The sequence below is a fragment of the Barbatula barbatula genome (assembly GCF_947034865.1).
Source record: "Barbatula barbatula genome assembly, chromosome: 16".
In the NCBI taxonomy this organism is placed as follows: domain Eukaryota; kingdom Metazoa; phylum Chordata; class Actinopteri; order Cypriniformes; family Nemacheilidae; genus Barbatula; species Barbatula barbatula.
In genome coordinates, this window is record NC_136779.1 from 8,651,789 (window position 1) to 8,677,697 (window position 25,909).

A 25,909-nucleotide genomic window follows, 5' to 3' on the forward strand; every position below is an offset into this window, starting at 1 on the left:
TGTGTAAAATGTGCACATCTTACGAACACTCCTCACTTTAAGGATAAAATCTATACACAACGTTTTCTACATAAACCTCTGGAGTTCGTATAGCTTTTGAACTTTTGTGTCATTTGAAAACATTTAGTTCTTTCTTTTAGTCTCTAAGGATAACACAATTTTTACCGTCTTTTCAAAGTGTTTTTTACAAAACAAGCAGTACCCAAGCAGTACCAAAGTGCATTCTTACAAGTTCTTTGTGACACGCTCTGTCTGTTCTGTTCAAATTGATTTAACTGAAAGTTCTCACTGGTCTTTTTAGTGTTCCTCTATATTCCCTGTTGGCCCTGAGGTGACATGGAGCGCTTAGTTTTTTAATGTGTCTACTTTTACGTGCCCTCGCTGCAAATGGCAAGACGGAAAATCCTTTCTATTTTTGTATTCAGTTATAAAGTCAGGCGTGTGTCATCTTTACATTGCGAGCTTGGTAGTGATTAACTGGAGTGTCGTCTCTATACAGCACAAGCTTACGCACGGCTGATGGGCGAGCTTATATGTCCTTTAGCCTTGTACATATTTGTTTACAACGCGATTTGAAGCACAGAGCAGCGAGCGTCGAATATTTAGTTTTGAAGAAAATTTGAAGGAATTCAATTTAAATGTGTGTAAAGTTTGTTTAGAAATTTTTAATGAATGACATTCCTAGAAGAATATGTGTGATATCGTTAAGTTTTATTCTTTTTACCCAAATTAAAGTGTAAAAAATATGAATTATAATGTTGAATGAGGTCCAGTTTAATTTGAGTTGAAAATAAATATTCTGGTTTATCGTCATCCATAGGGTACATATGACAAAAATACTTTGGAAACACAATATTTTCTCCTGCCATGTGTGTCTATCCCCTGATGCTCACTGTGTCCTGGCAAAATTGAATTGAATCACAACAAAGGCTTTAAAAGCTCCCTTGAAATGAAACAGCTTTGCTGGCGGCGGTGCTCACGCCGGGCTAGGTTTTCCCCGCCGGCCGCTCTCACCCACACGCCTCCTCTACAGATCCGCCTTCCTCCTGGGTTCATTACAAGCGGAGGAGAGTCCCGTCTGTGAATTGAGAAGAACTGCAGCGGCGTTCAGCTGCCAGTTCCTCCTTTTCAGCTCCAGTAGCGAACAACACAATCTCGTGCCGGTTTCAGGCCGACAGTTCCACGCGCCCGCCGCGACAGGGGGCAGGCCGAGGAAGCACTGCAGTCACGCAAGCCCTATCAGCAGGAGGCAAAGAGATTTCTGAGGTGACACGAGCGGCAACATGCAGACAGATGTCAGTCTTTCTGCAGGCTCCAGGCGACAGACTAAGTCAGAAGTGCCGTTTTGTACAGCACCCGGAAAAGCTACTGCCCTCAAGTTAAATGTGCCATTTCAATTGATTACACCTATCCTCAAAAAGGAACATTTTGTTACCTCATACTTCACCTGAGCTTTGCCTTTGTGCTAGCTTTCTGTGGCAAACAGTTAGAGGGGAAAGTGATTCTGATGACTTGTTTTTGGTCATTTAGTTTAGTCAGGGCTCTAATGTGTTATAGGCTTCCATTTTCTGTGGAATGGAATTTAAGAAACATTTAGGATACTGTTCGGGTTACCTGTAGAGAGGCTGTGAATAACATTTCCTCAAATTCAATATTTACAATAACCAAATTCAGACTTAAAATGTTTCATATGATCTTTAAGAAATACATCTGCACGGTGATCAAATTTGTGTTTTGGATTAAGCTAAATTCATGACAATGTGTCTGTAATGCTACTATCCAGAAAATGGTTAGTCTTATGTACATAATAATTATATACAAATATTTTCCGAATAGCTCAGGAATGGATTGATTACAGATGGTTTCTGAACATAAATCTTTTTATGTTACTTGGGAATCTTTAAAAGTCATGCAATGGCAGCTATTTCCCTGGTATTTTTCAGTAGTCAGAAAGGATTTAGGAAACACAGTTTTGGATTGATCCCCTTTTATAGAATCAGAAATATGGATCCCGATTGCAATTAAATAACCACATCACCTTGGTGTTTGTCAAAAAGTAATTCGGCTGGGGATTTTTACGTCAGTGATGGGAGAAAAACACGACATTCTGGATACGTACAATAAACCTCTGTAAATACAAAAAATACATTACGCCCCCCACAGGGAAACATCCGAAAGGGCTTATTTTAGACATGAAGTTATTAAGTAGAGAGAAAAACAGTTTGTAATCTCAAGGAAAATATATCATATTCATATAATGTTTAGCCAAAAACATAAAAATGAAAATCCAATGGAAATGAAATCAAGAAATACCCCAAACGTTTTATTAACACCCAGGTGCACATCAGTATCATATGAAATAGTTAAATTGGGTATCACCAAATTCCATATGATGCAATACATATTGATACTGGATAACTATTAAAACTGTGCCAAACACACAAAAAGCAAGGGAATCTGCTGTATGATTCTGTCTTGAGATGCTGCAGCGAATCTGCTGAGGAATAAAGGTTTCATTGAATGGCAGAAAATGAAACGAACACAAACATTTAAGTATGAGTGCAGCGAGTGCAACTATTGTCAGCAGCATACATTCACTGAAAGTTGTGTAAATCTGACAGAGGTTTATGTCAGCAGTCTAACAGTATAAATGGTGAGGTGCTCTTCATGGTTCCTGAGGGTTTGCGGTTATGCGATTCAGGTCAACAGTGCCAGAACTATAAAAGTGTATTTTAATGGCCGTGGTTTTATAAGAGTCTGCAGTGTTGTACTTCTACCCTACAATACGTATATCATCCTGACTGAGTGGGAAAGCAGAGTTTTTATGTCTGCCACACATTAATGTGCACGTATGCACTGTGTAACACATAAACACACGAATGCAGTACACTATGCACACTTCAAATGAAAGAGACCTATTAAGCTTATGAGTCACCAACATAGAGCCTCACTCTCTTTTTATTAGTCTTCTTTAGTTTTAAGAAACCTAATCAAAGTATTAAAAGTCTAAAGGCGTTTCGTATGAATGTGTTCGTCTTAGGGGATATCGGTAAACTAGTATGCAAAACATTGACCAAATTTGCATTCGAAAGATCAAAGCATTCATAACTTACTTTCTCACTTCTGCCAATACAATATGGATCAACAGTTTTTCATTTTATCTGCACTCCAGTTGCGCATCTGATTTCAGGCTGTAAAGTAAACAACTAATCGTGATTGGCAGTTCAAAAACCATAACACGTTAAACCTGCTCATTTCAAAGCCCTCAAAAGGATGTTCTCCCAAAAATGAAAATCTGTCTTACTTACCCTTACTTTTAAGTTCCTTGTTTTGTTGAACACAAAAGATGATATTTTGAAGAATTTGGGAAACTAAAGAGTTCTGGGGCACCATTAACTAGCATGGCAGTTTTTCCCTACTGTGGAAGTATATAGTGCCCCATATCTGGTTGGTTTTAAACATTCTTCCAAAAAAAAAATTGTGTTCAGCAGAACAACACAATTTACACAGGTTTGGAACAAATGCCTGAATTTCCATTTTTGGGTAAACCAGGAACATTTTGCAAACGTTGCCAAAACATTAACTGCCTATTAACAAACCGTAACAAAACCGACCACGCTAGGTGCCGTCTACCCTCTGAATTTAGAGAAAATTTGATCACGAGGCCTTTGTAAATAGGCCCAGTAGAGGTAAGGACCGGGGGTTCACGAGAGGATACACATGCCTGTCCATCTCCCTCACCCCTCTTTGTAAACTCCCTGTGTCCTCTGTTTGGTTGCCAAGGTATCTCCACGGCTGCGGATCCTGGCAGTGTGGTATTGGAATGATGCCATTTGACGGAATTAAAAGGGGGTTTAGGGAGGTGTGTGTGCGTTTGGTGGAATCTGCGTCCAGCAAAAGAGCTGAGGTATATAGGCGGGGCAATGCGGCCGCAGCACCAGAGTGTTACGTAACGTGTTTACCAACACGCTAGCCAGGAGGCGATTACTTCCCACAGTTCATCCTGACCTGTTCTGATTAATAATGGCTTGTGATTGGTGCCCAGGCATCTGATTGTTGCTGGGTTAATGAGACAACCCACTACACGGGCAAAGCATGAGCTCTGGAGGACATGCTCTTTTTTTTTAAGCTTGTGTTTATAAATTATGTTGTGCTGAGTTCATTTAGATAATCACAGAGGCCTCTCCTTGCTCTCATTAGTTGGTTCTCGCTTTTTCTTTATGCCTTTCTCCATAATTGTTGGCTCTGTTTTGCTCTGCAGTGCATTATGTAAATGCATAAACCCTCTGGTGCATTAATTCCACTGTGCCAGCTAGCGTATGGCAGTATAGGCTGGGGCATCGACCGTCACAGGACCCGTGACTCACGACTGAACCCCGAGCTTGTGCTTCTCATGTCACATGACCCTCAAGCAATGCCACACTTTGAGAATTTTCATTTGACCCATGTGCTATAACTTTATAGATATGCCAACCAATTTTTCCTTTTTTTAGGCCTTTTTTATTTTGCAACCCAACCTACGCATGCCTTTGTTTTGCTTAGAACCAGTGATTTTAAGAGATAGTAAGTTTGTCGTCATATATTCACCCCCTTTTCATTTAAAACCTGTATGACATTCTTCTGCAGAACACAGTAGATATTTTGAAGAGCGTTGGCAACCGAACAACAGCAGTACCCATTCAACTCTATTGCATGGACTAGCCAATGCTAGTAACCGCCCTGGTTCGGCTACCAACATTCTTTTAAATACCTTCTTTTGTGTTCTGCAATGACAGAAAGGTGAGTAAATGATGACAGTATATATTCATTTTTGGCTGAACTATCCCTTTAAATCACATCCACATGCTTCACGCTTGGATAGTATTGACCTTGATTAAAAAAAGCCTCATGTTTTTTTTCACTGACCCGAAGTAACACCTGTCTCGGGTCTGTCACAATTACTGTTCTTGTGGCTCATCTTCCACATCACAACATCTCTCACTGTATCTCTGCCTCAGGAAAACAGGACACAGACTGCCGGGCCCTGTTTGGGCTCTGGAGGGACCATTTGGATGGAGCGTGTGTGTTTTTGTGTTTTGTGTGAACGTGGGCGTTTATTTATGCTGTAATGGGAATAGGACATTTGTTCAGCACGCTGCTGCCTCGAACCCTGCAGAAGAGCTCAGGGATGCCAACTGTGTCCTGCAGTCATGCCCTTTTTTCCTCTTACCTCAGTTTACCTTCCTTTTGCTCGCTTACTGCTGGGTGAGAGGGGAGAAGTTGGTCGGTTGGTACTACGGAGTGTATATATATCTATATCTATATATCTATCTATATCTATATCTATATATATATCGTACTGTACAACGGTAGAAGTGTGCCAACTGGTGGAGATTTCACTGTACCGCTGTGAATATGCATGCAAATTGAGTATTGGTTAAAACAGGGCTTCCCAAATCTTTCAGCCCACGACCCCCAAAATAACAGTGACTCAAGACCACCACTATCCTCGGAGGTGGATAGAGTATAAAAACGTTGCACTTATTAGGTCTAACCAAAAACCAGCATAATGACAACTAGAGATCGACCTATATATATATATATATATATATATATTAGTTTTACCGATATTTTCCCCGTTTATGCCATTTTGAGACTTGCGTGCAGGACCGCCATTGCAACACAGCGTCTGAGGGGAGACGAGACTACTGTACAACAAACAACACAGCAAGTTACTTTCCCTATTGTAATTAATAATTTTTATTTAACATTACATCCATTTTTGCACAAATGAGACGTGTTACATAAATGCCTATTATGCAGTTACATATGGTCACATCTGTTCACGTTTGTGATAACAGAGCTTAGTTAAACAGTATTCATTAGGAATTTAGTCAAAAAAAAAGATATGACCCACGTTTACATGACATTTGTTTAGACAGACCAATATTTTCTATGCTTTTTCCATTAAAAGACTATTATTATCTTGACGTGTTCCGTCAACTCCATCGCTGTTATGACTGCAGTACTTTCCTGTGTCCTAAATTACACCTGATTACTAACGACACAGGCAGACAGATGATTTGTAGATTTGTGTTGCCTTAATATGAACGTTTGATTTACTTACCTAATGCCCCCATTGTGCCAGTAGGCATTTATAATCCAGACTGACAAAATGTACAAACAAACTAGTTGAGAAATCCTATGATGCATACTCAGTTTTGTGCTATCTGGCACATAAACATGAAAATAATTGGTATCTGTATCGGTTATAAAAACTGAATATTTGTCGATTACTAATGACAACACAAAAGTATAGTAATTTACTCATTACTTGCTGATAGATGTCTCTTTTTGTACCTAACGTCGATGGCTTTTCTGACTGCTGCACCTAACCTAATACGGTTGCTGATGTGGTTAATGTGACGTAATCACCTCAGGGGTCACGATCGAGGGAAAAGCTGATGGCTTTTCATTTGCATGGTTTTATTTTTGACTTAACTAACATTTTTATATTTTGTTACACTTTTATTCTATTAATAAAAACGTATTTCTGGGAATCATCTAGCGACAGTCTCTGTAGACTCTGCCTCTTTTTAAATAAGCAGAACCAAATCTGCAGTCCTAGAGTTTGTCTGTATCAGTAATACAGTTATTGTAAGGGAAAATTTGAATCATTGCATTGCAGGCTGATTTAAGATGTAGCCCTAAATTTTTAGCTTGCGCTCCTAAAATTTTCAGTCAGGGGCTACAGTGCTCCTAGTAAAAAGACTCGAGGGTGAGTAAATACAGAATATTTTTGAGTGAACTGTCCCTTTAAGGAAGGGAAATTCACTGACTATTATTTATAAGCTTTAGTCCAGATACCACTTACTGTAGATATTTTTGTCTTAATTAAAAATGAGGGACATAATCAAAGTGATGACGCACCTTTTCTTTAGCATTTTATTTATTGGATTCTCCTAAAATATTACAGCCCATCCCAAGGGGAGAGACTTAAACAGAGTGTGTGTGTGTTTGAGAGAGAATTCAGAAATGAATTTAGCTGATACTGCGTCGTGTGTTTTAAAAGAGATTGCATGTTCTTTTGTCTAAGGAAAATAAACCCAGATATGTCTTAAATTTGCAGTGCCTATTGTTTTGAAGTGAACCATTAGAGGCACCAAAATAAAATGTTTAAGGTAATAATTCATATTGGTAAGATGCGAGTCTCAATTTGCATACTGTCTGTCTTTCCTAAATAGTATTTGAGATAAAAATGACTGTGTGCCAAATTAATTTAAATGAAATGTTGAAATGAATATATTCTCAAAGTACCTATATGATCCAGTATTTACTGTGAAAATTCAACACTCAAACGGCTAATATTACCCACAACTCACTGCGAGAGGGTGGAGTGTAGTGATGCTGAATTAATAAAATTGTATAAGTGATGCTTCACTCCTGAATTGACAAATTTGAAATGAATGAAGAAATACTAGGATGCACGGAATAGCTTTATAGCAATGTGTGAATTTCCACCCTCACTTTGTCATCAAGGAAACGGAGATGACTTCCCAATGTGTGCTTGCTGTTTTGCATCACACTAAAAGTATAAAAACTCTTTCCAACAAAAACAGTACATAGTTTATGGGTATAGTAGTAAGAGGCAGTTACAGTGTATAGCAAGCCAACAGGGTCTTTTACATGCTCTTTTAACCTTTTTTTATTTATATTAATAAATTATTGTACTATATATTTTTCAGGCCACAGGGGAAGAGAGAAGATCTTCTGTTTTGGTGACTCAGAGCTGGACGTGCAAAAGGGTGTCGAGGACATCATCTTGGACCCCATCTACAGACACACAAACTTACACACACTAACTCAAACACACTCATACACATTTTAACAGGCACACACCTGGTTATAACCAGGCCACTCATTGCATTTGACCCCACTTGCATTTACGGTCTCAGGTGCGAGGAGCCATTTAGTCACGACAGACAGATTAGTGAGATTCACTCGGCCCCTTGAGAGAAAACATCACTGTTGTGTTTACACCCGTTACAACACCTGAAATTATTTTAATGCATCATATATTATTTTGATGCAAACATTTTGAATATCACAAACAAGCCTTACTTACCAAGCACCCACAATCCCCCCTCTCATGGGAGTAACATAGAGCCTGACTTAGTTCACACACTTTGCTCTCACTCTCTCAATTGTTCTCCACCCACAAACACACACAGAGACAGTAAACTCATCTGCACCTTGTTCACGATGGCCTACTCCTCCAGCGAGATCGGCTGGGGAAGGACGGGGCTTTCGTGGTGATTGAAGGAGGGGAGGGAGAGGGGCGGGGCTGGACCCATGTCGTGGAAGCGGAACTACTTTGCGTCAGGCAGCAGCGGGCTGCAGGGGATGTTCACCCCTCGCACCATGACCTCCATCGCTCCCAGCAAAGGCCTGAGCAACGAGCCGGGCCAGAACAGCTGCTTCCTGAACAGTGCACTTCAGGTAAGACTTCAAAAAGAGTTTGCGTTGTTTCTGCGAGTTACGGATTCAAAATATATAGTTTAAAACAGATGTGACTTTGACATCACAAAGTTAGGGATGGAAATGTATTTCAATCATTTATTGTGGTTTTTATTTTATTCTTTTGTTAGCATTTACATGTTGCGGTTGATTTTGATGAGTTCTTGATATAGAGGTTATGATTCTCTTTCCGGATGAAGTTTGGGAAAATTGCTTGATTGTATACTGTAACATTTCAGCTTTACTCCTGACAGGATTACCGATTTGTTTGAATAAATAATAGGTAAGACTTTACAGTAAAGTTACACGGTAGGTCCAATGTGTATTTTTTCGGAGAATCTATTGACAGAAATGCAATATAATATACAGTTCATAACTATGTCTTCAGAGGTGTATAAAGACCTTACATAAGAAGCGTTATGTTTTTATTAAAACTAGCTATTCCTATCTACATCCACCGTGGGTCCCCTTACACGGAGTTCTCCATGTTGTTTCTACTGTAGCCCTTAACGGACAAACTGCTCTACAGACCGTGTTTCGTAAAGAAGTTATCTCCTGTGGCTGAGAATCGGAAACATCACAACATGTTTGTCCTGTGTCAGTTGCTTTAGTGCTCCGAAAGGAAGGGTTACATTTGTTGCAATTCGCAAATTCACCACTAGATGCTACAAGAATCTCCTCAATGTTCCTTTAATGTCAGAACAAATTCATGTTAGTTCCTGGTGCATTAACTAATGTTAACATTTACAACAATAGATGGTATTAAAAATATATTATAACATACAACGAAGATTATTAAATGCTGTAGAAGTACTGCTTATTTTCAGTTCATGTTAGCTAATGTAGTAACTAATGTTAACAAATTCAACCTTATTGTAAAGTGTTCAAGATCAATTAAATACAATAAACAGTCAAAAAGATCTGAATGACAAGACGGTATGACATTTTTACTGCTCATGAATATGAATCAGGTGGCATTCCAAGAAGAAATACCAAGCCAAGTCAACCTAATTAATATTCATGAGCTCAGAATTTGCAATACCGTTACATCACCCGCCCATCTTCGCTGGCTCTCTAACACTTGTTCCAGCAGCTGTTACAGATGCTGTGCACCACACATGACAAATATGATTGTTGAGCAGTATGAGCAGTGTTTAATGTGCTGGAATGGCTGTAGAGTTCATGCAGAGTGTTGTGTGCTGTCTGGCAATCTCTGCATTTCTCTAGTTCTCTCTCTCTCTACAGCTCCGTCTCTTTGGTGGCGTATCTGATGTCACTGTGCATCTCTGACAGACCTAGTTTAGCAGAGCTTTATCTGGGTCTTCCTTGTAGGCTGTCCTCACTTGCACCAATCTGTCTGGCCAAACAGCCTGCCTGTTCATGAATTAAACATTTAGCTTTTTTACCATTGCATTGGATGATTTTCTAAGTCCAGTTAATGTGTTTATAGTACTAAGCTTGTGTAAAACAACATATTTAAGAAGTGACTGAGTAGTGGATCTTAAAGGTAAATTAAATTATAAAAGACGTTCTTCCATCTGATATTGGTTGGCAGACAGATCAAAACAGATTTTCAAGACTTTTAGGTGGACGCGATGAGTTGTGTTTCCAGTGTACACAAGAATGGTTGTCTTAACTCATCTATGCACTGTCAAAATAGTGATAATATCATAAAAGATTGACTTACCTCACTTTAGAGGAATTCTTAATAATCACTTTATAGTTGGCGTAAGAGCACTGGACAGGGATGAGAGAGCAGAGTTGTGCTTGAGGCTGCTTTTGCATTTTTTCCTTTTTGTTCACGATCGACTTTAAAGAGCTAAATCAATTCATGGAACCAGTGAAGGCAAACTAACTTCTTATCAGACGCTAGCCTGGAAATCTGTTGGTGAGGCTTCTTTAGATTAGCTCATCTCTTGTAAGATCAGTGTTGAGAATGTCGAAAGCCTAGCTGCTGTTAAGCTACTCATAATTTAAACGAGTTAGGTTGAAGTCAAGCTATGCTTGTAGAAAAGGCTAGATACTATACATCAAAGCAATATGATGGGGTAATGTCTTTATATACTTTTTATAGAAATCTTAGATGATATACTGTATTTTGTTTTTTCGAGATAGTGCTGGACAATTACGGCATAATGGTTATGGATGTGATATTTTCAATCAAAACTAGAGGTGTTAATACTCAGAGAATGTATTTATTACCAGTATATTGAACCATATGTTTGTATTTTACTAAATACCTGATGATAGATCTTAAAAAAAACACTACCGGTATATGCACAAGTTTTTATTTTTAAATAGGGAAAGTTAACGTTATGTATGTGCCTATAAAAATAATGCACATTTTTGAGAGACAACATACTTTTGTACACAAAAATGTACAAACCAGATGCAATGATAACCAACAAATGTAGAAGGGACGACTCTTTATTGAACATTAAGCAGTTTCTATATTTACATTTTCTTGTGAACATTTATTAGGAATATTGGCAGTTATGCATTTTGATGGGTCACTTACCTGACTATGTTAATACCCAAGTCTTAATACCCAAGTTAAGATACTTTACATGGGTATTTATACCACCAAATATTGACATCAATATGGTAAAAACCTTTGGTAAGAAATGACTTTGCAGTTGACATGTGCTTGGATTTGCCCAGATATTTATCTTGTACATAACCAATGAGGATCTAATTTGGGTGAGAACACAAATGTATATATATATAAAATTTACTTTTGCACTTAGTTCAGTGAATATTAAAGACAAAGCTTTTTGTATTCTGTAATTGACATGGTGACACTTTCACTAAAAGGAATCATAGCGGACAGTTTGGAGAGCTCATTCACTTAGGGCCACGCTACTGTGAAAAACATATTAAGCTAGTAGCGACTCAGCCGTGTGAGATATCGCTTTAGTTGATTTTCTTATACATCGCACTACCTGAATATGCCATTGTAAATGGACTAACACAGGCCCTCTAGGTCTCTTCATTCAACAGTCCAGCATAACAGATCCATCCAAGCCTGCCGGGACCCAAATGAACTCAACGATGGATGCAGTAATTTTGAGCCGGATAAGGCCAGCCATGTGCGTGGGAGTGAAAGGTCTTTCCTTCGTCTCACAATTAAGATTTATTAATAGGTAATGAAAAATAAAAATGAGCTATTATACTAATCCTAAACTTGGAACACGATGCAGGGAAGAGGCTTCGCTAAATAAGATCTGCGACAATGGTACCTGCCAGGGGTGCTGTTCATACATTCCGTGCCGGTTTCCATTTGATCCTCGCAAGATTTGTACAGCTGTGTGTGACGACCGAAGAATTAAGTCTTAAGTCCTGGAAGGCAGGCCATTTTGGGACCTTTTGCGGCTTTGCCTAATAGCGGTTCGGAAAGGGTCTCGGCAGACTCCTCTGGAGATTACTAGTTTAATTTGAGCCTGGAAGTTGAGTTCTAAATATTCCCCTTTATGCTGGTTGTCATCCCACCGCGTCTTAAGTAACACGAAAGTCTCTTTAGTTTAGTTTAGAGGTTTTGCGCTGAAATCTGGTGAAGCTTCTGTCGAGAGCTTGAGGCTTGAGTGTCCTAAATTGAACCTTACTGAATTAATTAATGCACATACATTGTAAGTTGAAAGAGTTATTTGTTTACTAAAACTATTAACATTTCTGTTAAATGAAATAGAAAAATATGAGCTTAAATTTAAAATGAAAAAACGAAAAATACAAATGTTGTTTCAGCATTAAAACTAACTTAAATGTTAGTGCCTCGGCTAATTTATTAAATAAAGCTGTACTAAAAGTAAATTATACTTGTATTAATATATTAAGAATTTATAAATAAATAATACAATTACAAAAGCGCATAACAAAATTGCTAAAACTAAACGAATGATGAAACTAATGTCAAAATGAAGAAATAAACTGAAGACCAAACTATATAACTGCCAGACGATGCTGAGATAACAATAAAAAGACTGGTATTGTTTTTTATTTATAGTAATGTTCAGGGTCCAAAGTTGTAGATGTGCTTTGCTGGTGTGCGTACCATCATATAAAACAGATGTGTTTAATATGACCAACTCAGTTTTTCACCGGCTTACTCTCTTACTGACAGGTGGCTGCTTTTAAATACTTACATGCACATCTGCTTGCATTTCTATAATAAAACCCGAAATCAAAAAAACATTCATAGACAACCTGTTTGTTTGAAAGTTAAATGTATAGACAAGTAATCATAAAACATATGGTTAGCCTAAAAAAGCCTCTAGCATCATTTGCCCGTACGGTGTCATTTTTTTCTCCCTGGTTATCACTTTTTTATCCTTATCCAGCTGCCATTTGTACTGTTTTAACATGGGTCTGTGTGGATTGTATTGACTATTGTGTTTTTTCTCATTAGGACGAGAGCAGTAAGCCACTGTCCACATTATGCCTTATCAGAGCTCATTTAAATAAACAGCCCGTGTCCTTGACTGAAGCCAGGCTCGAATGCACCTGTAATTATCCCGGTCGGCACCTTTGCCTTCCCCTCTGGCCCGGGTCACATGGACTTCCTTCCTTCATTAATTTATTTCCTCTGGCAGCCAACTTGATCAAATCCAGATTTTTATGGTGATTGTGGCACTTAAAAAGCCATTTTTCAGATGTCTTTTCTCATAGTAGCAGGGAATGCAATTATTACTGATTGAAATACCTTAAGATGAAAGAAGAAATGAGGAAGAAGGACGGAAAAGAGCTAATGAGGAATAGCAGTGTGGGGTTTTTTTTGCTCCTTAAAGTGACTCATTATAAATTTTCTATCTGAAACTTGCAGTCTCCTCTCCTCTCCTCTCCTCTCCTCTCCTCTCCTCTCCTCTCCTCTCCTCTCCTCTCCTCTCCTCTCCTCTCCTCTCCTCTCCTCTCCTCTCCTCTCCTCTCCTCTCCTCTCCTCTCCTCTCCTCTCCTCTCCTCTCCTCTCCTCTCCTCTCCTCTCCTCTCCTCTCCTCTCCTGTTAAAAGGTTTATATGAAACGTGTAAATGAAACGTGTTTATACCCCTCAGCCACTAGAAGCAATTTTTAGAAGCTCTTTTTATCTGTGTGCCTGTAATGTGGCAGCACTTTCATTATAAGAACATCTTTAAGCACTTATGTAGTGATCTAGTGTTTGTGCGTGTTCATCTGTGACAGGATAGGAGTTACGTCATCTCCTTTCTCACTTTAAAAATATTGCACAAAGTGTGAAGATAGCTGTTTAAAACACTAACAACATAGCTTCAGAATACATCTTTAACATGGTTCACCTGCACTATTCAGTGCGTTTGATAAAGGTCTTCCTATATTTAGCGCTCCGTGTCTGTCTAAAGAAGGACAAATATCTGGAAGTGTTTTCTTAATGTGACGGGTGAGCTGGGATATGATTTCCTGTTCACGGAATGGATGCATGCAATAAATTGGAGGCAATGTAAACATCTGCAGGCACCGGCTTGTTTACAGTAGGGATTAATATACTGGGTGGGAACTGGAAGCCGCATGGAAGAGTCCCAATGGACCATTATAGCTCGACTGGTCCTGTCACACAGCTGCCAAAGCTAACCTGAGATGCAGATGTACAGTCAGCCGGAAAAACCCTAGAGGAATGTTATATTGCTCAGACTGAGATTGATTTTCATTGGCTCCGGAAATGAGTTATGTGTCGTTCAAGTATCAATAATGAAATGTTGTGTCAGGGTGCTTAGGGTAAATAGAAATGGACACAAATAAGACAATCAACATTTATTCTTAGAAGAATCTTTGCGTTTATGTTGAAATGTATTCATCTGATACTTAAGAAGAAATGTGAAATTCAGGAATTATTATTTCATTAGTGTTTATTTTATTTTAATAGTGTTTTTATAATGGAAAAAGTAGCATAACAACCGATAATTTAGAAGAAACGTGAAATTACTGGGCCTATTTTCAACAAAATTCTCTACAGCAGGAGACTATTGGGTTTATGGTTACATGGTCCTTAGAGGCTAAGAAGTCACATGCGTGACATTATCATAAAACACAGGCCTCATACTTTCAGGACTAATGTGCTATATAGCATAAAGACTCAAAAACACAGGCGGATAGGGATGGTATTCACAATGATCCCATTCACACTGCTCAGTGCTCAGCACTGTCTTTCCTGAGGGTCTATAATGCATTTCGAAGTGTGCGTGCAATAACAGAAAGAAGCATTTCCTAGACTGCTGGCTGAAACTCCCATGACATTGTTCCTTCAATACACAACCACATGCTGCCAACATTAATCTGGGTCCTTTAGCTCAGTGCCATGTGGTTTGCATGTCTTGAGATCTGGGCCCAGTTGCGTAAACTTAGCCGCTAAGTTAAGACATCTTGTCCCACTGACTAGCAGCTAGGACTAATGAGTCTTACTTTTCATATTTCAATTAGCCCAATCTACCCTTTTATGTAACCGATTTAAAGAAGGTATGACTAATCTTGAAGAAAAACATTAGATGAATAACTTGTAAAACTAGTCTAAGCAGTTTATTCAACCGGCCCCTTGTCTTCAGAAGCCACTATGACTGCTTTACCCCTCCATAACCCGTAGAGGAGACATAACCCTGTAGAGCAACCTGTCTTTTCATTTCTTACAACCTGTCAGACATGCACAGAGTTAGAGTGACCCAGATTATAAGCCCCCTTTCCTGTCAGACGCTCTTTGACCCTGTGTGCTGTACCTGTTGGCTTTACGGTGGTGGAAGGGCTGGTTGTCATCATGTTATACTTCAGAAGATTAATTTTTTTAGAACTTTAATTAAAAAAGTGATTTATTAAAACTCAGGAAGTAAGGTGTTAAAGATTTATGCAGTCTTTGTTGGAAAAGATAGGTAAAAGAAACTGCTAAGAAATTAGGATAGAACTAGAAAGAGAAAAGTCAGGCTTAGCTGTTATTTTGCTCATGTTACTAAACAACTTTTGGATTTACACAAACTTGGCATTGTACAGTGATAGTGGAATATTTTTTATAAAGGAGTAGTTCACTTTAAAACTATGACAAGTATGGAAAGTCAATGGGGACTTATTTTGAAGTGAGATACTTCTTCAAGGGATACTTCACCCAAAAATGACAATTCTGTCATAATTTACTCCAATAGAACAAACTTTAAACCTGTATGACTTTCTTTCTTCTGCAGAACACAAAAGAAGATATTTTTCAAGAATCTTGTTAACCAAACCACTATGGTCCACCTATTGACTTCTATTATATGGACACAAAACCAGTGACATTTCTTCAAATATCTTCCACAGAACAAATACAGGTTTTAAATGATATGAGGGCGAATACATGATCACAGAATGTTTATTTTTGCCTGAACTATTTCTTTAAGTACCTCAGAGTACTATTTAATGTGACAATCATTTATATTCGCAACATTACATTAATTGTTTAATTTCTCTACTGTACTTGGTTTATCTATAAATCTTGATGAATCCTGTAAATAGGAAATAGGAAAGAAAAAGGGTGCTAGACCCCTTGGCTTTGATTTTCATTTGCCGACCCAGGGAAAATTGGCTGTCCTGAACATTTAACCTTCGCATTGTTGTCGTAACTGCTTAAAGAATGGCATGTACAATCCCCATCTTTATAAATATTAAGACTCCCACAGTATTTTATCATTAGTTCATCTTTTAAGAAAGAACACTTAGCCAGTAAGGCATTTGCATAGCCCAGATGTCAGGATGAAACAATAGCAGAGAGGAGGAGGAGAGAGCTCAATGTGACTTTACAAAGAGAAAAGAGTTCATTAGGACCACTTCTTTACAACTCTCACAATATGAATCACATGCGCAAGGACCTAACACATTGTCTGTCATATTAATTACTGCCTCCAAGGCAGAAGAAAGCCAGAATGTCGGAGAAACGCGAATGTGGCTCGGAGGCTAGATAAGGTAGCAGATGCTTGGAGACATTTGTTCACTGAAGTGCATGAAAAGTCTTCCGCTCTCTCATTTCTGTCCTTGTGTTTGGCCCTTTTCTTTGCTTTGCTTGTCTCCTGTGTTTGTTCCAAGCGCATACAAATTATGGCCTGGAAGCTGTCGAGTCTGCAGCCTGTAATGATGACTGACACGCTACGCTAGCTTCAGTTTTGTTTCCTAATGGAGATGTATGAAGGAATAGAAAATGTGCAGATCTTTGACTAACCGCATTGAGTTAGTCATTGGGTTTCTGTGCGCTGGCCCCGCTGAGTAATCTTTCACACAAATTGTACTTTAACCCATGGGAAAGTTGGTATATTTGAATAAAGGTGCAACCAGCTGCAGTGTTAAGCAAACTTTGTTGACTGGCGAGAAAGCAGATGACTGATATTAATCAAATATGATAAAGGATTAAAGCTTATTTCTAGTTATACTACGGTGCTGTGGATTGCTTCATTCTGATTGGCTGACGAACGTTCTAGGGGTGTGCACTATTTTTCGGTCAAACGCACACATATGAAGTAGTTCCAGTTCTTTCGACCAAATTACAGTTCGATATCACTGCACCAAGATTAAATAAAGGTTATAGTTAGGGCTGCAACAACGAATCGATAAAATCGATAAAAATCGATTATTAAAAATGTTGGCAACGAATTTCATTATCGATTCGTTGTATCGCGCGACTATAACGCGCGCCACATGTTTGAGTGGCGTGAGCGTGGCGTTTCTGTAGCGTGTCAGCTCTGTGGCGGCTGCGTCGTGTTTTCTGTATCTTTGCACACATGCACCGTGCCTGACGCGGCGCTGGCGCGCTGCTGCTGCTGTAGGTGACATAGAGGGAGGCCGCCGACAGACAAGGGTCTTTTATTCACGACAAGTTTAAACTTTTTTCACATAACCTACACCTTCCAAAATCCGAAAAATGAGTAAGTAGGCTGTCTGTTTATTTAAATAACATTTCCAAATGTTTTGTAGCTTTATTACCTGATGTTGGACCGTCACTCAGATGACACACTAGACTACGTTGTTATTGTAGTGTGTCATATTTTTTTCCATTTTTAATCACATTGTTAAGAGCATAAAAAACTAAAATAATTCAGTCACCAATACATTTTGGGGTTTAATACGAACCACAATTCGTATTAAGATGATTCTCAGATATGTTATTAAAGATGTAAGGTAATCAATTGATGCACGAGTTTAATTTATGCAATATGTGTTTAAGATGGACATAAATTAATATTCCCATTCAATGCAATGTATCTTTTCATTGGATATAGCCTAAGCATTTTCTTGGAGGAAGATTTTATGGAAAAAAGTAGTTAATTGGAGTATTCATTTGCAACATTTTAGTAATAATATCTCATACTTAATAGGAATATTAATGTATAATTTATTTCAATATTCACTTGTTGTTTCTCCAAAAATGCATTTTAAACATGATTTAAGTCCTGATGTTTTCTACAGTGGACATGTAAACCCCGTAACGTGTAGATGTTGGTTTAATGAAATTCAATTTGAAAATACGTTCAAATAAATGATGATTAGCTTTCAAACATCAAAATGGCATTCATTAATATGTATTCGTGTACAAAATTACATATAAACATCTTTTCCTATTCTATTTTGCCTGGAAACGCTTCCAACACGCTTGCGTGTCTCGTGAAAAATAGGCGTCGATTCAATTCCTAGCATGCACGCGTTTTCCGTGCGGCTCGTCTCACGCAGGCAGTGTGCAAGCTCTAACCTGTTAACATGGGAGCCGATTTAAAAACGGTCACGCCAGGCTTCTGAGACGCTCACGCCACGCATCCAGTGTGTCACAGGACTAAAAAAAGTTGATCGCGCCGCGCAGCATAGCGGAGAAAAAATCAATTAAAAAGAGCGGAGGTAGAGGAAAGACCATCAGAGAGACCCGAAAAAATTCCAGAAAAAAACAGCAAACCATGAGAGGCTTCTTGATGGGAAATGCATCATGTAAACCACAGCCAGCTGTAATAATAATATAATAAGTAATAATAAAGCTTTTGAAATATGTTTTGCAATGTCAGTTCTATTTTTCAATAAAGGGTTGAAAATGAATGCTTTTAAAAATTTGTATCCGATTCATCGATTAATCGTACAAATAATCGACAGATTAATCGATTATTAAAATAATCGTTAGTTGCAGCTCTAGTTATAGTGTAGCCTACAGGCCATCACAGCACCCTGCTCTTGATCTTGCCTTAATAATGTGAATCTTTACTGTTATTGGAAACACATGCAGTTTCGTTTCAATAAACAAAGCATTTCAAAAACAATAGAGAAATACATATACTGAAATCGAAAGTATTTAATAACGAAATAGAAAAACGGATTAATGGATTAATAAACACTGATAGACTACTGGTTCGTTTTCCTCTTCGTGCTGTTTATAACTGATAAGAAATAGCCTATAGTTTGATAGATGTACTCTTTCAGAAATTTGCATGATTTTTTTTAACTGCTAGTGACAAACAATACGAGGAATAAATCATATTATCACTGGCTTTTCTGTCACATTACTGCAAACACGCAGGTGTGCGCGTGGTCTCTAGCTCTAAACCACACACAACCACCACGTAGCAGTGGCTCAGCCTCAAAGTCCGGTAGCTCTAATGGATGCTTGAAATGAGATGCGCAAGAAAGTAGTCCTACCAATCAAGAGCATTTTAAAGACGATAACATGACAAACATTGAAATTAAACATTTGAAAAATATGCTGTGGTGTGGAATCCGTTGTGTAAGTGAAATAATTGAATCCGGTCGGTAAACATTTTCGAAAGTTAATGCAAATCACTCCGTTTTCCGGAGAACGGCCCGTCGTCAATTATTCCTTAATAAAAATAGACGATTGCAACTTCATAACTGTAGTTATTTGAAGATTTCAAAAAACATGATGACTTTGTTTTGCAATTTGTTTTATTTCGTAGCTTGCTTGTTGATTATGGTAATGAGCATAGCATGAGGACTTGATTTCATCTTACAGGAATTAATTTGACTTTTGGAAGTGCCAATGGAGTAACGCAGGGATGGCGTTTTGTATGCAAACCCCGAAACAGTTCGTTTCTGGTTCCAATGCCCAAAAGTCTATGTTTCTTTTAAGGGGTTCTGGAAAATTGCTTGAAATAAGATCTGTGGTTAACAAAACCTCTAAATATTTTTAGGGTTTAATCTATGATATTAAACACCAGTTATATCCTGCTCCAGATTTTGAAAGCTTTATTGTGTCTTAAGAAAAGCAAATGGTAATAAGTTGGTAAAATCAAATACATACTTTGGTGGGCATGTTAGCCGTAATCGCGTATATAAATCTCACAATTAATGCAACATGGGCACAAATCTCTAAGAAGCTGGTTGGTGATTCATTCACTTACCAGGGAAACATTTTTTGTATCAAGTTTGAAAGAGTTGGTTGTGACGTTGATATCGAGCAACCATAGTGTTTTAAAAAGAAATTTGTGCTAATTTGTAAAGATTATTTTGACAGACAAAGTGTGGGCAATAAGTATTCTAAACCTTTGTTGATCACAGAGTTTAGGATCCATGGAAAAATCCATAGACTTTTGTTCATGAGAACCAATGCTGTGCTAACTTCCCAAAATACGTCATCCCTGCGGCACTGTAGTGTGGATATGTCAATGTAGAAATACATGAAGTGAGGAAATATAATGGTGAAAGACCGAGGCGGTTAATGCTTTTGATTTTGAAGGCACATAAACAAAGAAAAGTATGATTACCGATATTTAATTTATAATAAACACTGCAGAATTCCTATAGATAAGAATTGTCAAGTTTGACTTAATGGTGACTAACGTAGAAACTCTATAAACACATTTAGTATAAATGCAACATGAATATATTTAATGTACATTGAACTCATACGCCACAGGTTTTACCGTAAATATGGATAAAATACAATTTCAAAATGTTATTCGAAAAAAAAATGCCTTTGGTGTCATGAGGTTTATGCTTATATCTATGTCTGAATTAGACTGTGATTGAAGGGGGCAGCACGGATGGAGAGCCGGTGGGCTGTTGTCAAGTGTTTTTATCTCTCTGCATACTGCCGCAAACTCCACTTCCTCTCAGGAGTTAGAGATGATCGATTAGAGATGGTCACTGACGTCTGACGGGAGGGGTACGGTGGTGCGTGTGCATCTGTTAGTCTGAGTCATCCCAGCTTGCCCAAATGGGAGTGCACGCACAAACACACATACACACACTTGCTGCTCGATTCAGCCCCTCGCCTACACAGATTTCATAGCATCAGTGGCCTGTCCCCTGGGTTGCTGACAGAGACTGTAATTCATCACTGTGCTTAAAGTTGTCTCCGTGAGATCTTTGCCATATTTTCACCATAGTCGGGCACACAGAAGAATATTCTTTCTTCACTGTCCCCTCTCTATCTCTTTTTTTTTTCTCTCATCCTCTCTCACTTTCTGTGCCCTTACTGCGTTCTCTAGAACGACTGCTGCTTCTCTCTGTATCCACTCAGCTCAATGTTCAGCGAGTCACCGATTCATCACAACTAAATAAAATAATGAAGGGAAGAGAAAAGCGCAGACGCCAGCACCGAGCACAATCTGTCATCCTCCACTGTCTCCCCTCTTACTCCTTCAGTTCGGCTATGCTGCTTTCTTTCAGCAGGAGCCCATCAATGCAGTCCCACCGCTTTGAAGTGCGTTCTTAAAGGCCGAGCGTTCGTATACAGTGTGCTTGAGTGTCCAGATAAGTCTGAGAACTCGAAACTGCATGTATGAGGAAGGCCCATTTAAAATTGGATTGGATCAGGGTCCATACTTAATCTGCCGAAGCACGGTTTCATCTTCCTGCACCATTAGGCACGCAACTTAGATCATCGCTTATATGCCTTTTTAGCCTATTGCTGCATGTGGCCCGGTGCCCTTGAATGTGACCTGTTCAGCATTATATTCACATTATCTTATGATATGTTCAGTGTGTTTTTGTCTTTTGACAGTTTGTGTTAAGAGGATGCAAAAAAAAAGGAGACGAAATGTTCTAGGCCAGGCTCGAACCAGTGTCATCCCTATTGGCACCATAGCATGTTGCAGCCACATCTCTGTTGACCCGTTTTTTACTCTTGTAGCGAGAACTGTTACTCAAAAAGAGAGTTAGTGTGAAAGAGCGGGAGAGAGTACAGATGAGCAGAACACAAGGGCAGTCAGGTTGGAGCACACAAGCTCTTTGTGGGTGGTGTTAAGAGGAAACCAGGCCAGGCTTAAGAGATGCAGAGACTAGTTGCACATCTGCCCTGAGACTGAACTGACAGTCACGTCTGTTGGCAGGGGGCTTTTGGGAGAAAAGCGAGTTCGGACATGAGAGCCCTTGTGTGTGTAAATATGTTTGTGTATGTGTGTATTTGAGGGGGTGTCAGAAGGGAACATGTTTTATGTAGTCTGTAATGAAGGCATAATCTACCCTAAACCTCACTCCTGGGAAAGACCTGGAGATCATTTTATAATTCTTAAGAGAAATAAAGTGATACAGATCACACTTTAAAAGATAAGAAAATTTAGACGATAAAGAAAAAAGCATTACATAATCTTCTTCCACATATTTAGCTCAAATGCTGGGCTTTAGTGTTTCTCAGACCTGCTTGGTGTATTAGTTATGAAACGCATCTATTTATTTTCTGTGGCTCTCAGGGGAGTCCTGCACTTAGCGATTTGTTCATGATTATTTCCTTGTTTGTTTGTGTGATTTGTTTCTGCCCTTTTGCAGAAAAGAGGTTGCAGTCCAGTACAGCACAAGAGACAGGAAATATGTAACCGCTTGTGACATTATTGCTAATTGCTGTCATGTCATCACACAATGATTACATGCTGACGTTTCTCCTTTGAGAATTTTTTGTTACAGCCATTACGCTTTAGTTACATGACAGCCGTGAAGCATGAAATGTCAGGCAGTATTAGAGGGGGGGAGTAACATTCTCATTCTTCAGTGCAACTGATTGGACAGAAATATGGACAGTGCAAGAGAAGTCATCAATATTTTTGGTCCATTTTTGCCTGCAAGTTTCAGAAGAAGAGTTCATCCAAAAATGTGTCATAATTTACTCACCCTCAAGTTGTTCCAAATCTATATACTTGTCTTTGTACCGATGAACACGGAGAAAGATGCTTGGAAGCATGCTTGGAACCAAACAGTTCTTGGCTGCCACTTAATGCCATAGTAGGACAAATTGCTTTATAAATGACTTTTTGAAGATATTTTGAAGAATGTAGGAATGCAAACAGTTCTGGGCACTTTTGACTACCGTTGTAATTATTTTTATGGTCCGTGGCAGCCAAGACCTGTTTGGTTACATACATTCTTCAAAATATCTTTCTCTGTGTTCATCGAAACAAAGAAATGTACACAAGTTTGGAACAACTCAAGGGTGAGAAAATGATCCTATTTTTGGGTAAACTGTCCTTTTAATTACACAGTTAAAGGTTCATTTTGACAACATAGGAGTAGCATATAGATAATCTGAAAGCGAAAAGCAACATTTTGATTCAATGCACTGTGTATATTGCATTGCAGTGCAGTCTTCTGTGAAAAATGCTGTTACATGGTCACAAGCCCCACAGCAAACAGCACAGCGCAAGCTCTCAGCGTGCCGTTCCTGCAATGTTAGCAGATAGAGCTGATTTCACACAAAGTAAGATTTTGCAGCTTGTCTGCGTTGTATTTTGTTGCTTTGTTGGAGAACAATGCTGATCTGTTTTGTGTGTGGTCTGCGTGTGTTTAAAGCCGGTTTTGGATGATGATATGGTTTTCGGGCCCGCTTGGCAGTAGTGGAGGTATTAGGAATGGAATAAAGCTTTGATCATTGGCGAGGTGCTTGTTTTGTGCATATTCAGGTCCATATGCCGGGTAAAGGTGCCATCTCACTGTTCATACCGCTTTGGTTCTGCAGGTTCTCCACGTCTCGCTCTATATGAGGAGTACTAGTCGTTCCCGGGGAAGGTGAACTCTAAACAACTCCAAACCGCAGTTTGTACCGCATGTTCGGTCTCTAATTCACAGCTCACTATCTCTGCAGCAATCTCCCCCTCTGCGCTCCACACGAGCTCTCATTCTTACGCATCTCGACATTTCTCCCTCTCACGCTATCTTACCCCCTCCCCTTCCCTCTCTCTCGCAGTCGCTTCCTCATTTGCTTCCTCACCTCTCTCGTCCAGATACTTTGAGTCATCACATCTTTCTCTTTTTCTTCCATCACTGTGTCTGCCGCTCCTCCTTCCTCTTATCCGGCTCCCATCACTTCTTATTGTGCCGGGTCCTGATGATCAGAAACTGTGCCGGAGTTAGGACGGCTACTGGAAACAGTGGATTCCTGGTCTGGCGACGGGATTAAACAAAGTGGACAGCTGGCAGGAGATCAGTGTGAGAGAGGCAGCCAGGACTGTCTCATATTTATTTAGGGGATTGGAAGATTGCGCAGATTTGGCTGTACGCTGTGGGACGGGGCCAGGAAGCCTCTGGGCTGTTTTGTGTTATGTGAAAATCTGCCCTGAGGGTGAGTGAAATGCTGGACTGACGTGTGTGTGTTTAGGTATTTTAAAATACATTTCCCTATAAGTAGGCACGGACAACTTTATTTAAAGGATTCATATGTTTTTTTTTCTTGAAATGTGTAAATAGAACCCTGTGGGATAGTCAGAATAGTGCTTTTTAATGTTTCTTCGAGCATCCCGACCAGTTTAACATTGAACAGCAACATTGATTCAAGCAGTTTGGGAAACCCGTATGAAAACAGCCATTATTTGTGCAAAGCAGTTTGGTGATGATAGAAGTACAAAAATTGCACGGATTTAAGGTTTGAAGTGATGTGACTCTGTCTTTTAGGAAAAACGTATGTACACTTTGTGACCTAGGAGGTGTGGAGATTTAGTTACTTCCCCCCCCAAAGAAGTCCATTAGTCATTAACTTTATCAGTTTAAAGTCATTTATGATCATGAAAATGACTTTTGTTTTTATTTCTCAGCTTGCATGTAACTACAGCTTTCTTTCATTTAATATGCACTTAATATAAAAGAAGAAATACCTCTCTTTATATCAACAGGTATTGTTCTGGCTTTTGTGGAAACTAGTAACTTTGTATTAACACCTATTGCTCTTTTATGACATATCGCTTTATTGCTCCCTGAACTCTTTGTAAGTCGCTTTGGATAAAAGCGTTTGCTAAATGACAATGTAAATATACTCAGACCATGGATATGCAAAATTGATCCCTGCCTCCACTCAATCACACCAGTTTAGAGAACGTGACCTTTGTGACGTGATTAGTTACGTTGAAAACAGACTTTTCAGACTTTGGGTAACTGCGGTTTTAGAATAAAAATGCTCTGCAATGATGTTGGCTGATGAATTTGCACATACTTTATCTTCAGGCGTTAAAACACCCAAAATGCAAAATGTTACATTAAAATGTGACAAAACAATATTTTCAGCACTGTGCAATTAAAATGACTTAATGGCTGGATTGCACATTGTTTTTTATATGTGAACTTTTCTGTTCTTTCGATCACAGGTCCTTTGGCATCTTGACATCTTCCGCAGAAGCTTCCGGCAACTGAACACCCACAAGTGCATGGAGGACTCGTGTATCTTCTGTGCTCTAAAAGTGAGTGGAACCAGAAACCTCTAAAAAAGGGTCTGTTTGGTACGTGTGCATACTAGATCTAAAGACACTTCCATGTCAGAAAAGTGGTTTGATGCTAGAAAAATCTCCTTAAAGGGATAGTTCACCCATAAATGAAAACTCTGTGATCATTTACTCGCCCTCAAGTCCAAACCGGTATTGATTTCATTATTTTGTTGAACACAAAAAATATATTTCGAAGAATGTAGGAAACCTTGAGGGCGAGTAAATGCTGACAGAATTAAAGTGCTCAGTTAAGTATGGTGAGGGTTAACTGACTTCTCTCTTCTTGAAAAGGTCTTTTTTTATGTCCTGTCTGGCTGGGTGATAGATGTGAAGCGAGGAGAGGGAGATATATGCAAAGAAAAGCAACTTGGGATGCTAAATAACAAGCAAAGGCGTCTCCCTCAAACGCTATCCTCTTCTTAAGTCTCCCTCAGGCTAAAAGTGGCTGTGCTATTTAAATGCGTTGCATACCAGAATAAAGTTACAAAGTGAGATTTTTCTTTAAAGAGGCCCCAGCTTCGTGTTAAAAGAAATCGTCAACATCGGAATTGTACTTGGGCATTTGTTTCCAAAAATACAGCCTCTTTTGTTACTGTAGCTCCATTCTCGCCTGAGAGAAAAGAACAGGTACAAATAGTCTGGTGTAGCAAGCCTAATAGATTGAGAGCTCTGTGTCTTTCTTTACTTGGTGTCTTGTCTAATCCTGTACCGGAGCTGGCTGATTTATTGCATTCCCTGTTGAAAAAAAAACAGCTTATGCTGGTTAGGTAGGTTTTGTAGCATG

At 39.0% G+C, this 25,909-nt stretch overlaps 1 protein-coding gene across 1 annotated transcript in view; it reads left to right on the forward strand.

Moving 5' to 3' along the window:
• usp54b (ubiquitin specific peptidase 54b) overlaps window positions 1-25,909 on the forward strand; it is a 95,425-nt gene that overhangs the window by 26,469 nt on the left and 43,047 nt on the right. Inside the window, 2 exon segments of the mRNA XM_079476569.1 lie at window positions 7,725-8,478; window positions 25,009-25,101. Of these exon segments, the coding sequence (XP_079332695.1) occupies window positions 8,332-8,478; window positions 25,009-25,101 (240 nt within the window). The 5' untranslated portion in view covers window positions 7,725-8,331.